The 13,455-nt window shown below is 39.4% G+C and overlaps 1 protein-coding gene across 4 annotated transcripts in view; it reads left to right on the top strand.

Moving 5' to 3' along the window:
* Positions 1 to 13,455, top strand: part of sema6cb (semaphorin 6Cb) — a 144,990-nt gene that overhangs the window by 90,120 nt on the left and 41,415 nt on the right. For all 4 annotated transcript variants that reach the window (XM_026183764.1, XM_026183765.1, XM_026183766.1 and 1 more), the window contains 8 exons: positions 3,089 to 3,145; positions 3,541 to 3,642; positions 8,724 to 8,814; positions 9,714 to 9,836; positions 10,905 to 10,993; positions 11,172 to 11,389; positions 12,402 to 12,533; positions 12,804 to 12,959. In XM_026183764.1, the coding sequence (XP_026039549.1) occupies positions 3,089 to 3,145; positions 3,541 to 3,642; positions 8,724 to 8,814; positions 9,714 to 9,836; positions 10,905 to 10,993; positions 11,172 to 11,389; positions 12,402 to 12,533; positions 12,804 to 12,959 (968 nt within the window). The remainder of the gene's footprint in view (positions 1 to 3,088; positions 3,146 to 3,540; positions 3,643 to 8,723; positions 8,815 to 9,713; positions 9,837 to 10,904; positions 10,994 to 11,171; positions 11,390 to 12,401; positions 12,534 to 12,803; positions 12,960 to 13,455) is intronic.

Genomic DNA, 13,455 nt, shown 5'->3' on the forward strand with positions numbered 1-13,455 from the left:
TATCATGATTGAAAATCTTCCAATGTGTTTACTTTATTTCGATCTTATACAAAAAAAACCCACCATAGCTATATTCTAGTTCAACATAGAACTTTTAATTGATACATGTGTTTAGGTCGATATTCATTTATTTAAGGACATTTTATTTATCTTGGATCATGCACTTGCCATTTGCTTTTAAACCTTAACAACGGTCTGTGGATTTTTCTGAATGCAAAAACCTCACTTCAGAGGTAAATTCTTTCTGTAAGACTTTGACATTCAAGGAACGTTTGATCTCTCGATCCTTCGCGATCAATACCAATAATGTGAGCGTTATCAGGCTTACTCGACTATTTTGGTCTGCTAAAGTTGAAATAAGTTTTAGGATTCTGTGCTCATTAAACATAAGATTAACTTTAAAGTCGTTCACATAAGCGAACATGGGCTTTTACTTGCCAATAGTAATAGTCTGGATAATACATCACCAGGACAAAATAGACCTGAACCCATTTTAAGGAATGGTTTGAACCAAGGTAGAGCTCTTTGTGCCGCTTTTCCTTTCTTGTACATTTTTTGTTCTTTTTTTGAACAGTGGTGTATTTACAGGGGGGATGGGCTGTTTTTTTTGTATCTCGTTATTTTGCTTTCTACCCTTTGCCTTTCACTTTCATTCAAGTATTAAGCAATCTCTCTTCAGACATCTATATCCACTACAAGTGGAGCGCTGCTCTTGTTTGAAGTGCCATGTTCACTCCTATCTGAATCTCATTTGTCAAACATGATTGCACTTAAATAAAAGCCCTCCAAGGCTTGGACTTTTGTTTGGTTGTATATAAATTACTGCCAAACACGGATATTTATTCTGATAACACCTCTGTTCCACACTGAGGACATCTAAACTATTGATTTGGGTGTGGAACAAAACACAAAGAAGGGGAACCTTTGAACAAAACTATGTTAGTCGTTTTTTCTACTGGGTTATATGAGGACTTGAACATTGAATGTGTGTATATGATGTGCATTTTTTCTCCCAATTCACCCATACTGCTGCTGCCTCCAGTGTGACAGCAGGAACTGAGAGGCAAATTATTAAAGACTGTATGAATACACCGCCATCACGTTCTCGCTGTCCTACCCTGTTATCCATCTGAGTTCAATTGGTGGTGTGTGACTGACTCATATCAGAAAATGGTGGGTCCCCCATCATCATAGATCCATTCCTTCATGGCGGCTAATTTTTAAACTAGCTCTTCATTTTTCACACCGGGCGCTCATTCGCATTCTCCCCTTCACCAGTCTCCTCGGGCCTGTGTGGCCAAAAGTAATTATTAGTAAACCGAATCGAGCGTGGACAAGGTAAAACCTATTACCATAAATGCTGAGTCCTACTGAATCATTTTGGACCTTCACAAAATCACCTCAGAGGTCTTCCAAACAAAAGTCTTTTTCTACAGCAAAGTGTTGGCTGTAAAATCAGTGTGCCATGTACTGATTACAAAATGATGGATTTGGTGTCAAAAATTTGACTCATGATCTTGAGTTTTATATAAAATAAGTTAGACCAAAGATGTACACCCTCGAGCACCAGGGACATCTCACCTTTAGAGTGAGGTTGGCAATGTGTAGTTTTCCTACAGACAAAATAATTAAAATGAAAGACCAAAAGCAGGAATGAATGACTCCTACTGTAAGTTGGATTGTCTGTATATCACAAATCTGTGACTTGTGCTTTATTTTATTTTTTTTATCTCTGTCCTGTCTAAACTATCATGCATTATCCTGCTGCTTGAACTCTCATCCATAGAAATTGTGTGATGACTATTTTATATCCATTGTGCTCAAGCCAAGTGAAAAAAAAAAAAACAGGGTTAAAAATCCAGAAATGTAAGAGAAGTACTGAGATATGTTTTAATTCTATTTTTTGACAATGAGAAAAATACATATTAATAGTAACCTTAATCTTTTATTCATTCATTATCATGTTTATCTGAGAAAGTGGAAATGAAATAATACTAACTTTGTAGATGTACCCTTAACAATTAAAATGCAAATCTATTCTTCATAAGTTTTGCTATACTGAAAGCTGTCGGAGAAAATTGAGAGGCAGCCACAAGAAATGGAGAACAAGGTACCTGTGGGATGAATTGTGCTTCAGGGACTTGTGGTCCAGCTGAAGTGAAACCTCAGCTTCAGTAAAGATTCAAGATGCATTTTAAACCGGTGTTGCTTTCTGTGAAGCTTTAGCAAAGACATAAAAAATATGCACGGCACTGTACAATATTACTTTAACCAAGTATGGCATTGGATTTGTGGCAAATATTTTCGTTTGGTGTGGACACATTTACCTAAAGCTCATTTCACTCAAAAATGTATGTTATTATGTGGCAACGAAGAGAACTCTTGGTCTGGATATCGACCAACTGTACAGAAATATTGAATACTTCAATATTGGCAGCCTTCCACTCAAGCTAGCCAATTTGTTCCCAGACAGCCAATTGAGCCATGCAGCTCTTATCTGCTCACATGCTATTGAGAAATGAGTTTAAATAATTCCAAGTATTTAGCCTGGTATTGATAAGTTCTGAGAAAATTTGGCCACTAAATTAGTCAGCAGTTGATGGGGGAACATTAATCCTTCAGCTGGCAGAGCTTGTTAACAAGCTGATGGATCTTTTTCAATAAAAGCCTGCTGAACGACTAGCACGGCTACAAAAAGTGTATTTTGTCGTGTCTACAAAATAAGGACAGGGCTTTTGGCCAGCAGGTTAATTGAAGCTAATTGACTCCTCCTTATATAGACAGTGAAGTGTTGCGAGCAGCGCTTTGTGTTTTGTTTCACTCGTGTGTGCATTTTTACAGATCCAGAGATTTTTTTTTTATCACTGAGGCACCACAACTGCCCACTGATGAGCTGCTCGAGCCACAGCAGGCATCGCTGATATTTCTCTGTTTGCTTGTTTTTCTCCACAACAGTTTATTGAAATTAATGAGATTTTCATCACAGCTGTCTCGTAATAGCACTTGAACGATTGGGAGCAACAAAAGCTGGGATGGTGAGAAGCAGCTTGTCTTTGAGCTGACAGTTGGCTCTCTGTTCATTTTTCAGAAACTGACTTGGAAGACGAAGGATGTGGAGAAATGCACTGTGAGAGGGAAAAACAGCGTGAGTATAATCTTCCAGACACATACACATTCTCATCTCGTTCTGTTTTCGGTCTTGGGTTTCACTTCTTAGGTCTTCTGTTCTCTGTATTTGCCACTGCCTTCATTTCCTGAACAAGAGAAGCTTTTTAATGAGCAAAAGTAGTGTGCAGGTAGCTTATCAGAAATGCAGCCATCAGGAGAGACATACTTGAGTTTTTTGGCATCACATTTTTCTCTCCAGAGCAACGGTGAAACCCCAAGAATCGCCCTGAGGATTACGATAATGACTGTGAAAACGCAGAAAACTGTTAACCTGCTACAACTCCTTCTTTGATTGTGTTTTTGCCGTGCCAGGACCCACAACGGACCGGCTTTATGATGTGCAATAATGTCCAGGTCTTTTTCTCCTGACAGGATGAATGTTACAACTACATCAAAGTTCTGGTACCACGCAACGACGAGACGTTATTCGCCTGCGGCACCAACGCTTTCAATCCCACCTGCCGTAACTATAAGGTAGGAAACCGTACACCCGTGTGCCGCCGTCTGGCCTCAATTACAGATAAGAGATCATATTACAGCTGTTTTGAGGTTCCCTGTCCTTGTATATTTTGTCAGCTGGATGCTGTTATTTGATTTGCTAATGGAAATGACAGTTTAAGCTAAACTCATGCCACATGCACACGAAGCCCGTGAGGTGTTAAAGTCATCAGGATGACAGTTGAAACCTTAAATTCAAATTTTATTTGTCTCATACACAGTACGATATGCAGTGAAATGCTTAGACAACTGCTCGTGACCTAAAATAAAAGACTATGAATAAGATGGCAGAACTTGAGTGATTGTGTGGTGGTGCTTGAAATCCTCTATTGACATCTGTGATAAAATATCTCATAGGTTTGATATTTGTTTTTATGAAATAGAAAAACATGTCATGCACACTTATGGAGAACATGCCCTTAAGGTTGGGTAATAAATAAATAGCTGGCCAGGGTGTCTTGGAGAATAACACCTTACAGCAGCTGCACCAGAGATAATTACAATGTTTCATCATAATATAATAGAGCAGTTTGAACAATTGAACTCTACAGCATGCATACATTAATTTACTATTAAAACTGGTCAAATAGATGAATTGCATAAAGTGGATTAAAATAAAGGTCAGGCATGCGTATGGAGCCCTGATTATTGTAAATAACAAGCTGATGCAGTACATCTGTAATAGTCAGCTAGAGCTCGAACAATAGATTAAAAAAAATGTTAGCAGCACTTGGGAAAAAAAGACATCTACTGTGATGTAACACCCACAAACACTGCCACAAAGAGAGGTCGTTCCAGGTTGAATGCAGCATTCGTCAGCTTTAAAAGAAGTCTGGCAGTCAGCACTTCAGCGATAATACAACAAACAGCTGTGAGCTTAAGCTACAGGCACGCCTAAAAAGATAACTGGAAAAACTGATTTAAGACATCAGCAGAGGCAGAGACGCGCAGGCTGAATGCAGACAAAATAAAGAACCAACTCTTAGATGTTGAAATAAACACACACAAATATGGAGCCCAAACATTTAAATATTAGCAGAGTATCTGTACTTAAATATTACTGCAATGTATTCCCATATTTGTGTGTTACATAGACTTCAAACTTCGATGTTGATAGAACAACGTGTTGGTAAAACACGAAGAGCAGACTGTTGATTGAACACAAAGTATGCTGATGGTAGCTTGATTTATACCTCTTAGACAGCAAAGCTGAATGAGTGGGGAGTGGGAATATCAGGGACCATAATGGCACAAAGTTTGAGGCAAATCCATGCTAGTACATGAGGCTCTCAGATGCACCTAGCCTCCCTGGTTACCCCTCCACTTTAGAGATAAATAACAGTGTTTATAGCCAGCTGAAAGCACTATATTTTAGCAGGAGCACAGGTACAATTTTTGTGCGGACAATGTGAGTGTAAGTCTTCCGCAGTTTGAGGACTATTGGGAAAAACCTGACAGGAAGCAGTGCAGTGGAAGCTCTGAGGTGACATCACAGCTCTGGACTGGGATTCACAGCAGGCTATTAGAAGAGAAGGGAGTAGACGTCCTACAGCACCGACTGTAAATCTAAGGGTGTGGGGGAGTCTGCAAACCAAAGAGGAGTTGAATAACTCTAGACTTTAGTTTTTATAGTTTTCTTCTTCTCCCCAGTGCGCTAACCCACAAAGTAACTCCTGGGGTTTCCAACAGTCCACAACATTAGAAATTAATTAGAATTAAACATTTTCAAAATAAGGGATTATTTTGAAGAAGCATAATGGATCTGCTGTAGAGAGCAAAGTAAAAACGTTTTCTGATGGCTCCTTGTTTCCTGGTGGATGCATACTAAGAAGTGTAATTAACAATATTTAACCAAGTGCAGTGCATAAAGATAGCTGTTTAATTTCTTACTTTTGTAAAACAAAAAATAATCTGCCAGATGTTTAAAATGAGAGTTGCCCTCACTGCAGCATGATTATGTCTAGTTTTGGGAAATCGGAAGTCATTCTACTGAACGATGCTCAGTCTCGTCTCGGGGCTTATAGACGCAGGATCTCCACAGGCTGATGTTTGCTTCCAGGATCAAATCCTGTCTCAGTCATGTCCTGAAGGTCCTGTAGAGAAGTTGATATAAAATGTTTAGAGAACTGCGTAGCGACCTACATTCACACATTATCATCGTTTCCCTGCCACAGACTCAATTTTGGTAAAAAGAGCAGCTTTACATTTTTACTAAAACACATCCACACGTTCGTTCTCTCTGCAGCCTCCAACGCCCTTTTTTTTCTGACAAGAGATGACTATCCACACAGCTGGGGAGAGAGGGAGGAAGTGTAAATCATATCAAGGAATCTGTCTCTGGGAATCCACGAAAAATCTGTGGAAGACAGTAGGGGATTGGGTCAGAGGCGTGTGTGTGTTGTTCAAAGAAACGAATGGATGCCCAGCCATGCACTGGCAGCTTGACTGACCAGGCTGCTGAGACAGCTGGTGTGTAGACAACAGTGAGGCTGTCTTCAGCATGCGGTTACGATACAACTAAACCTTGAAGCATCAAATCCGTCTGTCTTCATGTGCCCACTGGGGTAACGACCCTACAGTCACTGCACAACTTTGCTGAATCCTAATTTCTCTCTGATGTTCTCTCTGAAATGTTTTTGGGGGATTAACAAACTGCTGTGAGGAGAAGTTGGCTGAAAACTGGTGATTTTTATTCAGATGTAAACAGAATTAATTCTCGCTTAAAGAGGACCAATCTTCAGATGATTACTGATTGGGAACTGAATGGGACTAACCATGTTTGTTTTGTTTTCTTTGTTCAAAGTCCTCCTGATTGTATTAATGTTTTCTTCTCATTAGTTACACCATTTAGTAACATCAGAATAATTTTCTTGATGAATTTTCGGGGTTCAAGGTTTCTTAGAGGTTGAAAGCTTCCATGGATGCGAGATTCCGAGTCTATTTTGGAGAATTAACTTACTTCGTAAGTAATGAACAAATACTGTGGAATGCACCCAGTTCCTTGCAAACATTCCCAGTGTTGAAAAAATGCCCCAAAATTGCTTCTTTTTTACCAGTCTTACATTAAAATTTTTAACCATGTTTGTTTATTTAAAGATTTTTTTTTTTTGAGAGGCATGTTTTTAATTTGCTTTTTCCTGTTTTTCTGCCTTCTCTGATTCGTTAAGCTGTAAAACACATTAACAGCACTTTATCTTTACTGCTGTTACCTTCACTTGTGCAACTCTTCACCTGTATTTTTGTGAAAAGCACTATTTACCAAATCTAATCAAAGTTCACCTTTTAATGCTGAACAAGAGGCACATTAAAAAAAAACGAACTACAGCAGTGTAATTCTTTTTATTACTGCAACAGCAGCACAAAATAAAAATCTCAGTCAAAGCACTTGAAGCTACACCAAAGTGATATTTGGGGCAGAGCTGTTGTGCTGGATTACATCAGCTTCAGGAGTGTAGTGTAGCATAAACACATACTCTGTTAAGAATCTGAAGTGTTTTGTACAAATCCCTTGAGACATTTATGCACAATTTAGAAGGCAAAAGTCTATTGTAAGGTTTTGTCTTGCTTATTTTCTCCTCTACTGCATGATCTTATTGCCAAATGTACAGGGAGCAGGCAGCCATTACCCCACCAGAAATGTGAAGTCGTTTTTTATAGCTAAACTGGTGTGAACGAGCTCAGTCACAGGGTGCTGTTGCACCACAGTTAGCTGTGTGGCTGCGCTGGAGAATGGATTACAACCCATTTCCGGTCTTGCGTATTGCCACAAAAGCAAAGTCCGTAAAGAGTAGATACCAACCAATGTTCCCTTAACCTCAACTCATCGCGAGTGAATGAATAGTGGCATTGTAAAGCGCTTTGGGCGCCTTGAAAAGCGCTATATAAATCCAATCCCTTATCGCGGCCTGGAACAGCAGCCTAACTCTAACTTAACCCTAAGCTTACAAAACATATCCATACCTGACAGTGTGAACGTGAAGTGGTCTTGTCATGTCTCTTGGAAAACAGCACCTGCTGGGGAAAGTGGTTTACCATTTAAGTGCAGGAGAAAAACACACTGGCTTGTATTTTTTAAAAACAATCTCTCGTGGGGAACACTTAGCTCGGGACGCATTGAAACTTGTTTTGGTGAAGCATTTGCACACAGGGAGGTGGGTGCTGTCATGAAATGGGTAATTCCTATCAATAGAGAAAAACATGAAAACTGTAAAAGACATTCACAGTCCAGGCTGCCTGAAAGAGCATTGTTTTTTTTAAATATTCTGAATATTGTAACGTGCAAATATAGGTTTAGATAAAAGTTCTTCCCTTTTAAAAAATGCAATATATTTCTCCTAAATGCAGAGCATATGTCTTGTATTGCTCTTGTTATAGTTGTGTAACTGTTAGGTTATCATGTCTACTCCACATTCATGATCTCTCTATTTAGTTTTGTAGAAAGGACCGAGTTTGACAATCATCTTGCAGAACAACAATAGAACAGCAATCACACAGAGCTATGTGTCGAACAAGCCTGAAAAATCCAGGCCAACGTGTTTATGGACTGTTAACGCGGTGTATGTGTGTCAGTCACCTTGTTGACACAGAGGGCGGTGAAGTCGCTCTGCTGGGTTTCTCTTGTTGTTGTGTTTGAGGCTCGCAACCTTGTTAACAGCAGGGGCTGGAAAAATAGCAGCTTTAATATCTGTGCCTGAGAGATAAACTGGCCTCTCTGCTTTCACACATCTTTTATGGAAATGACCTGTATACAATACACCAAATAAAACTAATCTTTATGATGCATGTGTTGCCTTTCATTATTACACAGTGATTTGATACACCTCCTTTGCGTCCAACTGCAATTCTCACTGCATTAAAGACTTTTGGTGTTTGAGGCTGATTGATTTTTTTTTTTTTTTCTGTCAGGGCAGAAACAACCTCGTGGGTTTATAAGTGTAAACAGCGGTGTTGTTTTCTTGTTTACAACTGTCACTCTGTGTTTTATAGCCCATTCTTCTGTTGGGTTAGCTTTGAAGCTTTGTATACATCCTTGTAAAGCTGCTTCATTTCTGTCCTAGATGTCGACACTGGAGCAGGAAGGGGAGGAGGTGGTGGGACAGGCTCGATGTCCCTTCGAGTCCCGCCAGTCCAATGTCGGCCTTTTCGCAGGTAAGTAGTGACCCAGATGATGTTCAAACTTGAAATCTCACAGGTGATGATCTGTGCTGTGACATTTTTATTATATAGGTCAGGCTTGGAGTAATGTTTTTTTCTTTTTAATCAAACTAGCGTTTATTAAATGAACTTGAAGTCGGGTAAAACGATGTTTGTGGTGGACTATATTCAGAAGAAGTCACATATATTTTGCCTGTTTTGTTTTTTATATTAACCTTGTGAAAATATGTTATAAATGTATTAGAAGGGGGTGGAACAATAGGAAAATGACGTTCATCTTTCAGAAACAGAAGAGGATGGTTTGCTAAAAGTGGGTAGCTGTTACATATAAAGGACCATTTCTAATCAATAGGCTTAAACGTGTAACTGCACTTGGCGTTCTGTCTCTCTGACGTGGTAATTGGATACTAAGATAATAATATATAATCTGCTAAACTGCATGTTAACTTCAATTAGTGCCTCATTACAAGTGTGTCTCAGTAAGAGTCTGAGCTAAAAGCCTGAAATGTCGATATAATTGAGTATCTTGGCATAAATCATCAGATGGTATAATCTGAAGTTTCCTCTTCACAGATCCCGGTTTGTGGTTAGATTTACTGCTTTATGAACATAGCAGTGAAGCAAGTTGATACATTGTGAACACATCAGGATCAAGTTCAGGGAAGAGAGAGCCAAACGTACACTCAACCCTGCCAGGTTTCCACTGACATTTATGCAAAGTTCACACAGGCTGTTATTAAAGCTCGCATAGTCTCCTACAACTGCTTTCCTTAGCCTCCTTTTAAAGAGGAATAAAAGTCACCTGTGACCAAAATAGACACTTAAGAGAAGTGGGTTAGTGGGAATTGTGATCCTTGACTGTAGTTCTCAATAACTTTTTTCCTTTTTCTCAGGTGGTGATTTCTACTCTGCCACCATGACTGACTTCTTGGCAAGTGACGCAGTTATTTACAGAAGTTTGGGTGAAAGCAGCCCCGTGCTGCGTACAGTGAAGTATGACTCCAAATGGCTGCGAGGTGAGAAGCCAATGCAATAAGGTGTAATGTAATAGCATATCAAATGCAGCTGTGGCTCTGTAATGCGGTTGGTGGTAGGTTAAGGAAATGGAAGATTTTCTGATATGGTGTGGGATCTGAGACCTTGTTTCATTTCAGATGACATCCTAAATGTGTAAACTACTAAAATTCACCGAGCTTTGAGGTCTAATGCAGGGCTTATCAAATCTTGTACAAACATTTACATGGTTGACATCTGCAGGTAGCACTGACCTTTAAATTGAACCTTTATTTTGGAAGTAACTTTCTTCGTGTCCAGGTTTATGTTTTTCCACACTTTCGAGCCGTTACAAATAATTAATAAACATCAGTTTCATTTGTCAAAATCTCCCCTTTAGTTTTTATTGGCACTGATACCAACAAATATTTTGTCACTTAATGAGGGTATTTTTCACTTCATTGCAGATGTGAGTAGCCTCATCCAGTGAAGTGAAAAAGATGGCTAGAGTATCTTGACTTGTTATGTGTCACTTTCTTTATGCATTTAATTTCATCTGATTTCAAAAGGGAGGAAAGAAACAATCGCTTTTCCTCATCTGGGAGGAAAACGGAGCCGAATCAACCTTCCAGTAATAAGAATGTTTGATTGTTATCATCACAATAATTGGCAATTAATTTGGCGTTAATTGTTTTAGCTATATTATCTTTATGTGCAATAGATTATTTTTTTTATCCTCGTTAACAGCGCTGAGCGAGTGGGGTCGTTTCAGTAAAGCAATTGCTTGTGACAAGATAGAAATGTATTCAGAGTTGTAGAAAGTGCTGTTGCAGAATGTTTTAAGTTATCTTTATTTCACTACTGATGCAGGACTATCTCTGCTATTTCACCCGAATAAGGATCTGTTATTGGAAGAATTGGAAGGACATTTTTCTCTGCTAAAATTTGGATTTTCCATTTTAGAGCTCAGGCATTTCACATTTATCTACGATTTATAAACCAAATTGAACATCTGTGTTTACCAGCTCCACGTCCAGCCTGTCATACTGGAAATAAGTCATCATTACCATTTTTTTCCTTGTCCTCTACAGAGCCCCATTTCCTCCATGCCATTGAGTATGGGAACTACGTGTACTTCTTCTTCAGCGAGATCGCAGTGGAGTACACCACTCTTGGCAAGGTGAGGTACTCATTTCAGAGCAGACACTACACAAATTTGTGTTGTGTGTTGTTTAAGCTTGTTGTCGTTTCTGCTCGAAGTCAACATGCAGAGCACATTCCTGACTGCTGTTCAGTATTCTGTGTCGGCTGCGTCTGAGTGTGGTGATTATAAATGATTTCCACTCCTGTCCCCTCAGGTGGTTTTCTCAAGGGTTGCACGTGTTTGTAAGAACGACAATGGGGGCTCCCCGAGGGTGCTGGAACGTTACTGGACATCATTTCTTAAAGCTCGGCTGAACTGTTCTGTTCCTGGTGATTCTTTTTTCTACTTTGATGTTCTCCAGTCTCTCACCAATGTACTGCAGATTAACCACCGGCCGACTGTGCTCGGAGTCTTCACCACACAGGCAAATAGGTTGGCATTTTTTCATGTTTTTTTCAAGGTAAAGATGAAATTGAAATGTCCATGTTATAGTTAGTTAGTAGCTAGTGTGATAATTTCTCTCTAGTCACGTTTGTTTAATCCTCTTTTATGTGATCTGCAAATTTGACCTGTTAACAATGAAATGTTACAGAATTCGATAAACAAAAACATCTTCGCTAAAGTTAATCCAGAAAATGTTTGTTTTCTGCGATGTAACTTACTTGTAAGGTACTACATGAGCGGTATCTCAAATGCTATCACTAGTAATATTTTTTTTCACTTTTCTGTGTCTTCTGAAACGTCGCTGAGCCAAAATAGCAATTTACACTATTCTGATGCACTTTTTGGCTTTCAGTGAATGTCATTGACAAACAGGAAGCAGTTCCTATCATGCTCTGCAGGTCTAAACTCTTACAGACATCACCCTGCAGAGTTGTTTGTGGCAGACACAAATGTTCAAATCAGTCTGATCGGGTATTAAACTGAGTTTAAGCAGCCAGCTTTTTCTAATTGAGAATAGATCAGTTATATGTTCTGCCCCCTGCGCTCTGCTGGAGCCTCACTATTCTCTGACAGAGAAAACTTTTGTTTTTGCGAGAAAGAGCAACATCTGATAATATCACAACGTGATTTTCATGATTGTCTGGAGTTCATATGTCAAAGCAGCTGGGAGGATCAAAGTCATTCACTGCTTTCCATGAAAACATACAGTACAAGCTATTAGTATGTAATTCTGGATGGATGCATTTTTAACTTCTGCAATATGGAGACTGTTCTGTTTTTTTTCCTTGTATCGTATCTACACTGTAGAGGGTTAGAAAGAGGTAAGAATATTTGACATATACTAGTAGTAGTAAAGACGAGCACAGACAGAGCAATCAAAAATCACATTTCTGGCCACTTGTGACAGGAAGTCAGTGGGCTGAATTCTTGTCTTTAGTTGGTGAATTCCAGACTTTTGTCTTGCTCTTTGTAAAGTCTTCTTTTGGGGTCCTTTTAACAGCATCACTGGCTCAGCAGTCTGTGCTTTCTACATGGATGACATAGAGAAGGCCTTCAGTGGTAAATTTAAAGAGCAGAAGAATAGTGAGTCAGCCTGGACACCTGTTCCAGAGGAGCAAGTCCCAAAACCAAGGTGAGAGACTCATCTTTAAATAGAAACTGTCACTTTCCTAGAACATTTTTTCTGCTTTTGACAACAGAGCTTTTGCAGCTGTTGCTGTTATTGTTCTGCACAGACATCTCTTAAAAAAAGGCAGCCACACAAGGCACCTGTTTTTTCCTCCTGCTCCTCCCAAAAACAAACAGCTGCCAGTGTTTTTACATCTGCCTGTGGAACCAGATTTATGTCTAATGCTTTTTTTTTTTTTTTCTCTCTCTCTCTCGCTCTGCTGTTGTCGTGCAGGCCAGGCTGCTGCGCTGGCGAGGGATCAGCCGCCGCCTACAAGTCATCCACCAATTTCCCTGACGAAACTCTGACTTTCATCAAGTCTTATCCGCTCATGGACGAGTCCGTCCCCTCCGTCAACGACCGACCCTTTTTCACCCGCACCACCAGCAGGTAGAAGATTTGTTTCAATAAGAGAACAGATGGAAAGTATTATGAAAAATATTTTTGTTAAATTACTTTCAGTCACTTTCTGATGGCAGTATATGTACTTGGAATTCACTAACAAAAGGCAGTTGGCACCTGCCAGCATCTGCACAAACTTGTGAAGTGTTGAGTTAAGAATTACATTCTCCTACAGACTAAAAACATGTATGTTATGTTAACTGGTGGCTCTAAATTACCATAGATGTAGATGTGAGAGAGTGGTTGTGTGTTTATGTTAATGTGTGCTTTAACAGACGGGCGAGTTGTCCAAGGTGCTACTCTACCTCGGTTAAAACAGACAATAGGTTTAGCGTTGCAGGTCTATCAGACAGCTGAGAATTACAAAGAAATGCCTGCTATAATTATTTAAACAATAAAAACTGGTGACATTTAAAGGAGGACTTGCATAAGCTCTTTGGTTTCATTTCCTGTACTTAGTGCATCAACACCTGGAAAACAAATG

This window comes from Astatotilapia calliptera, chromosome 11, assembly GCF_900246225.1.
Source record: "Astatotilapia calliptera chromosome 11, fAstCal1.2, whole genome shotgun sequence".
Classification (NCBI taxonomy): domain Eukaryota; kingdom Metazoa; phylum Chordata; class Actinopteri; order Cichliformes; family Cichlidae; genus Astatotilapia; species Astatotilapia calliptera.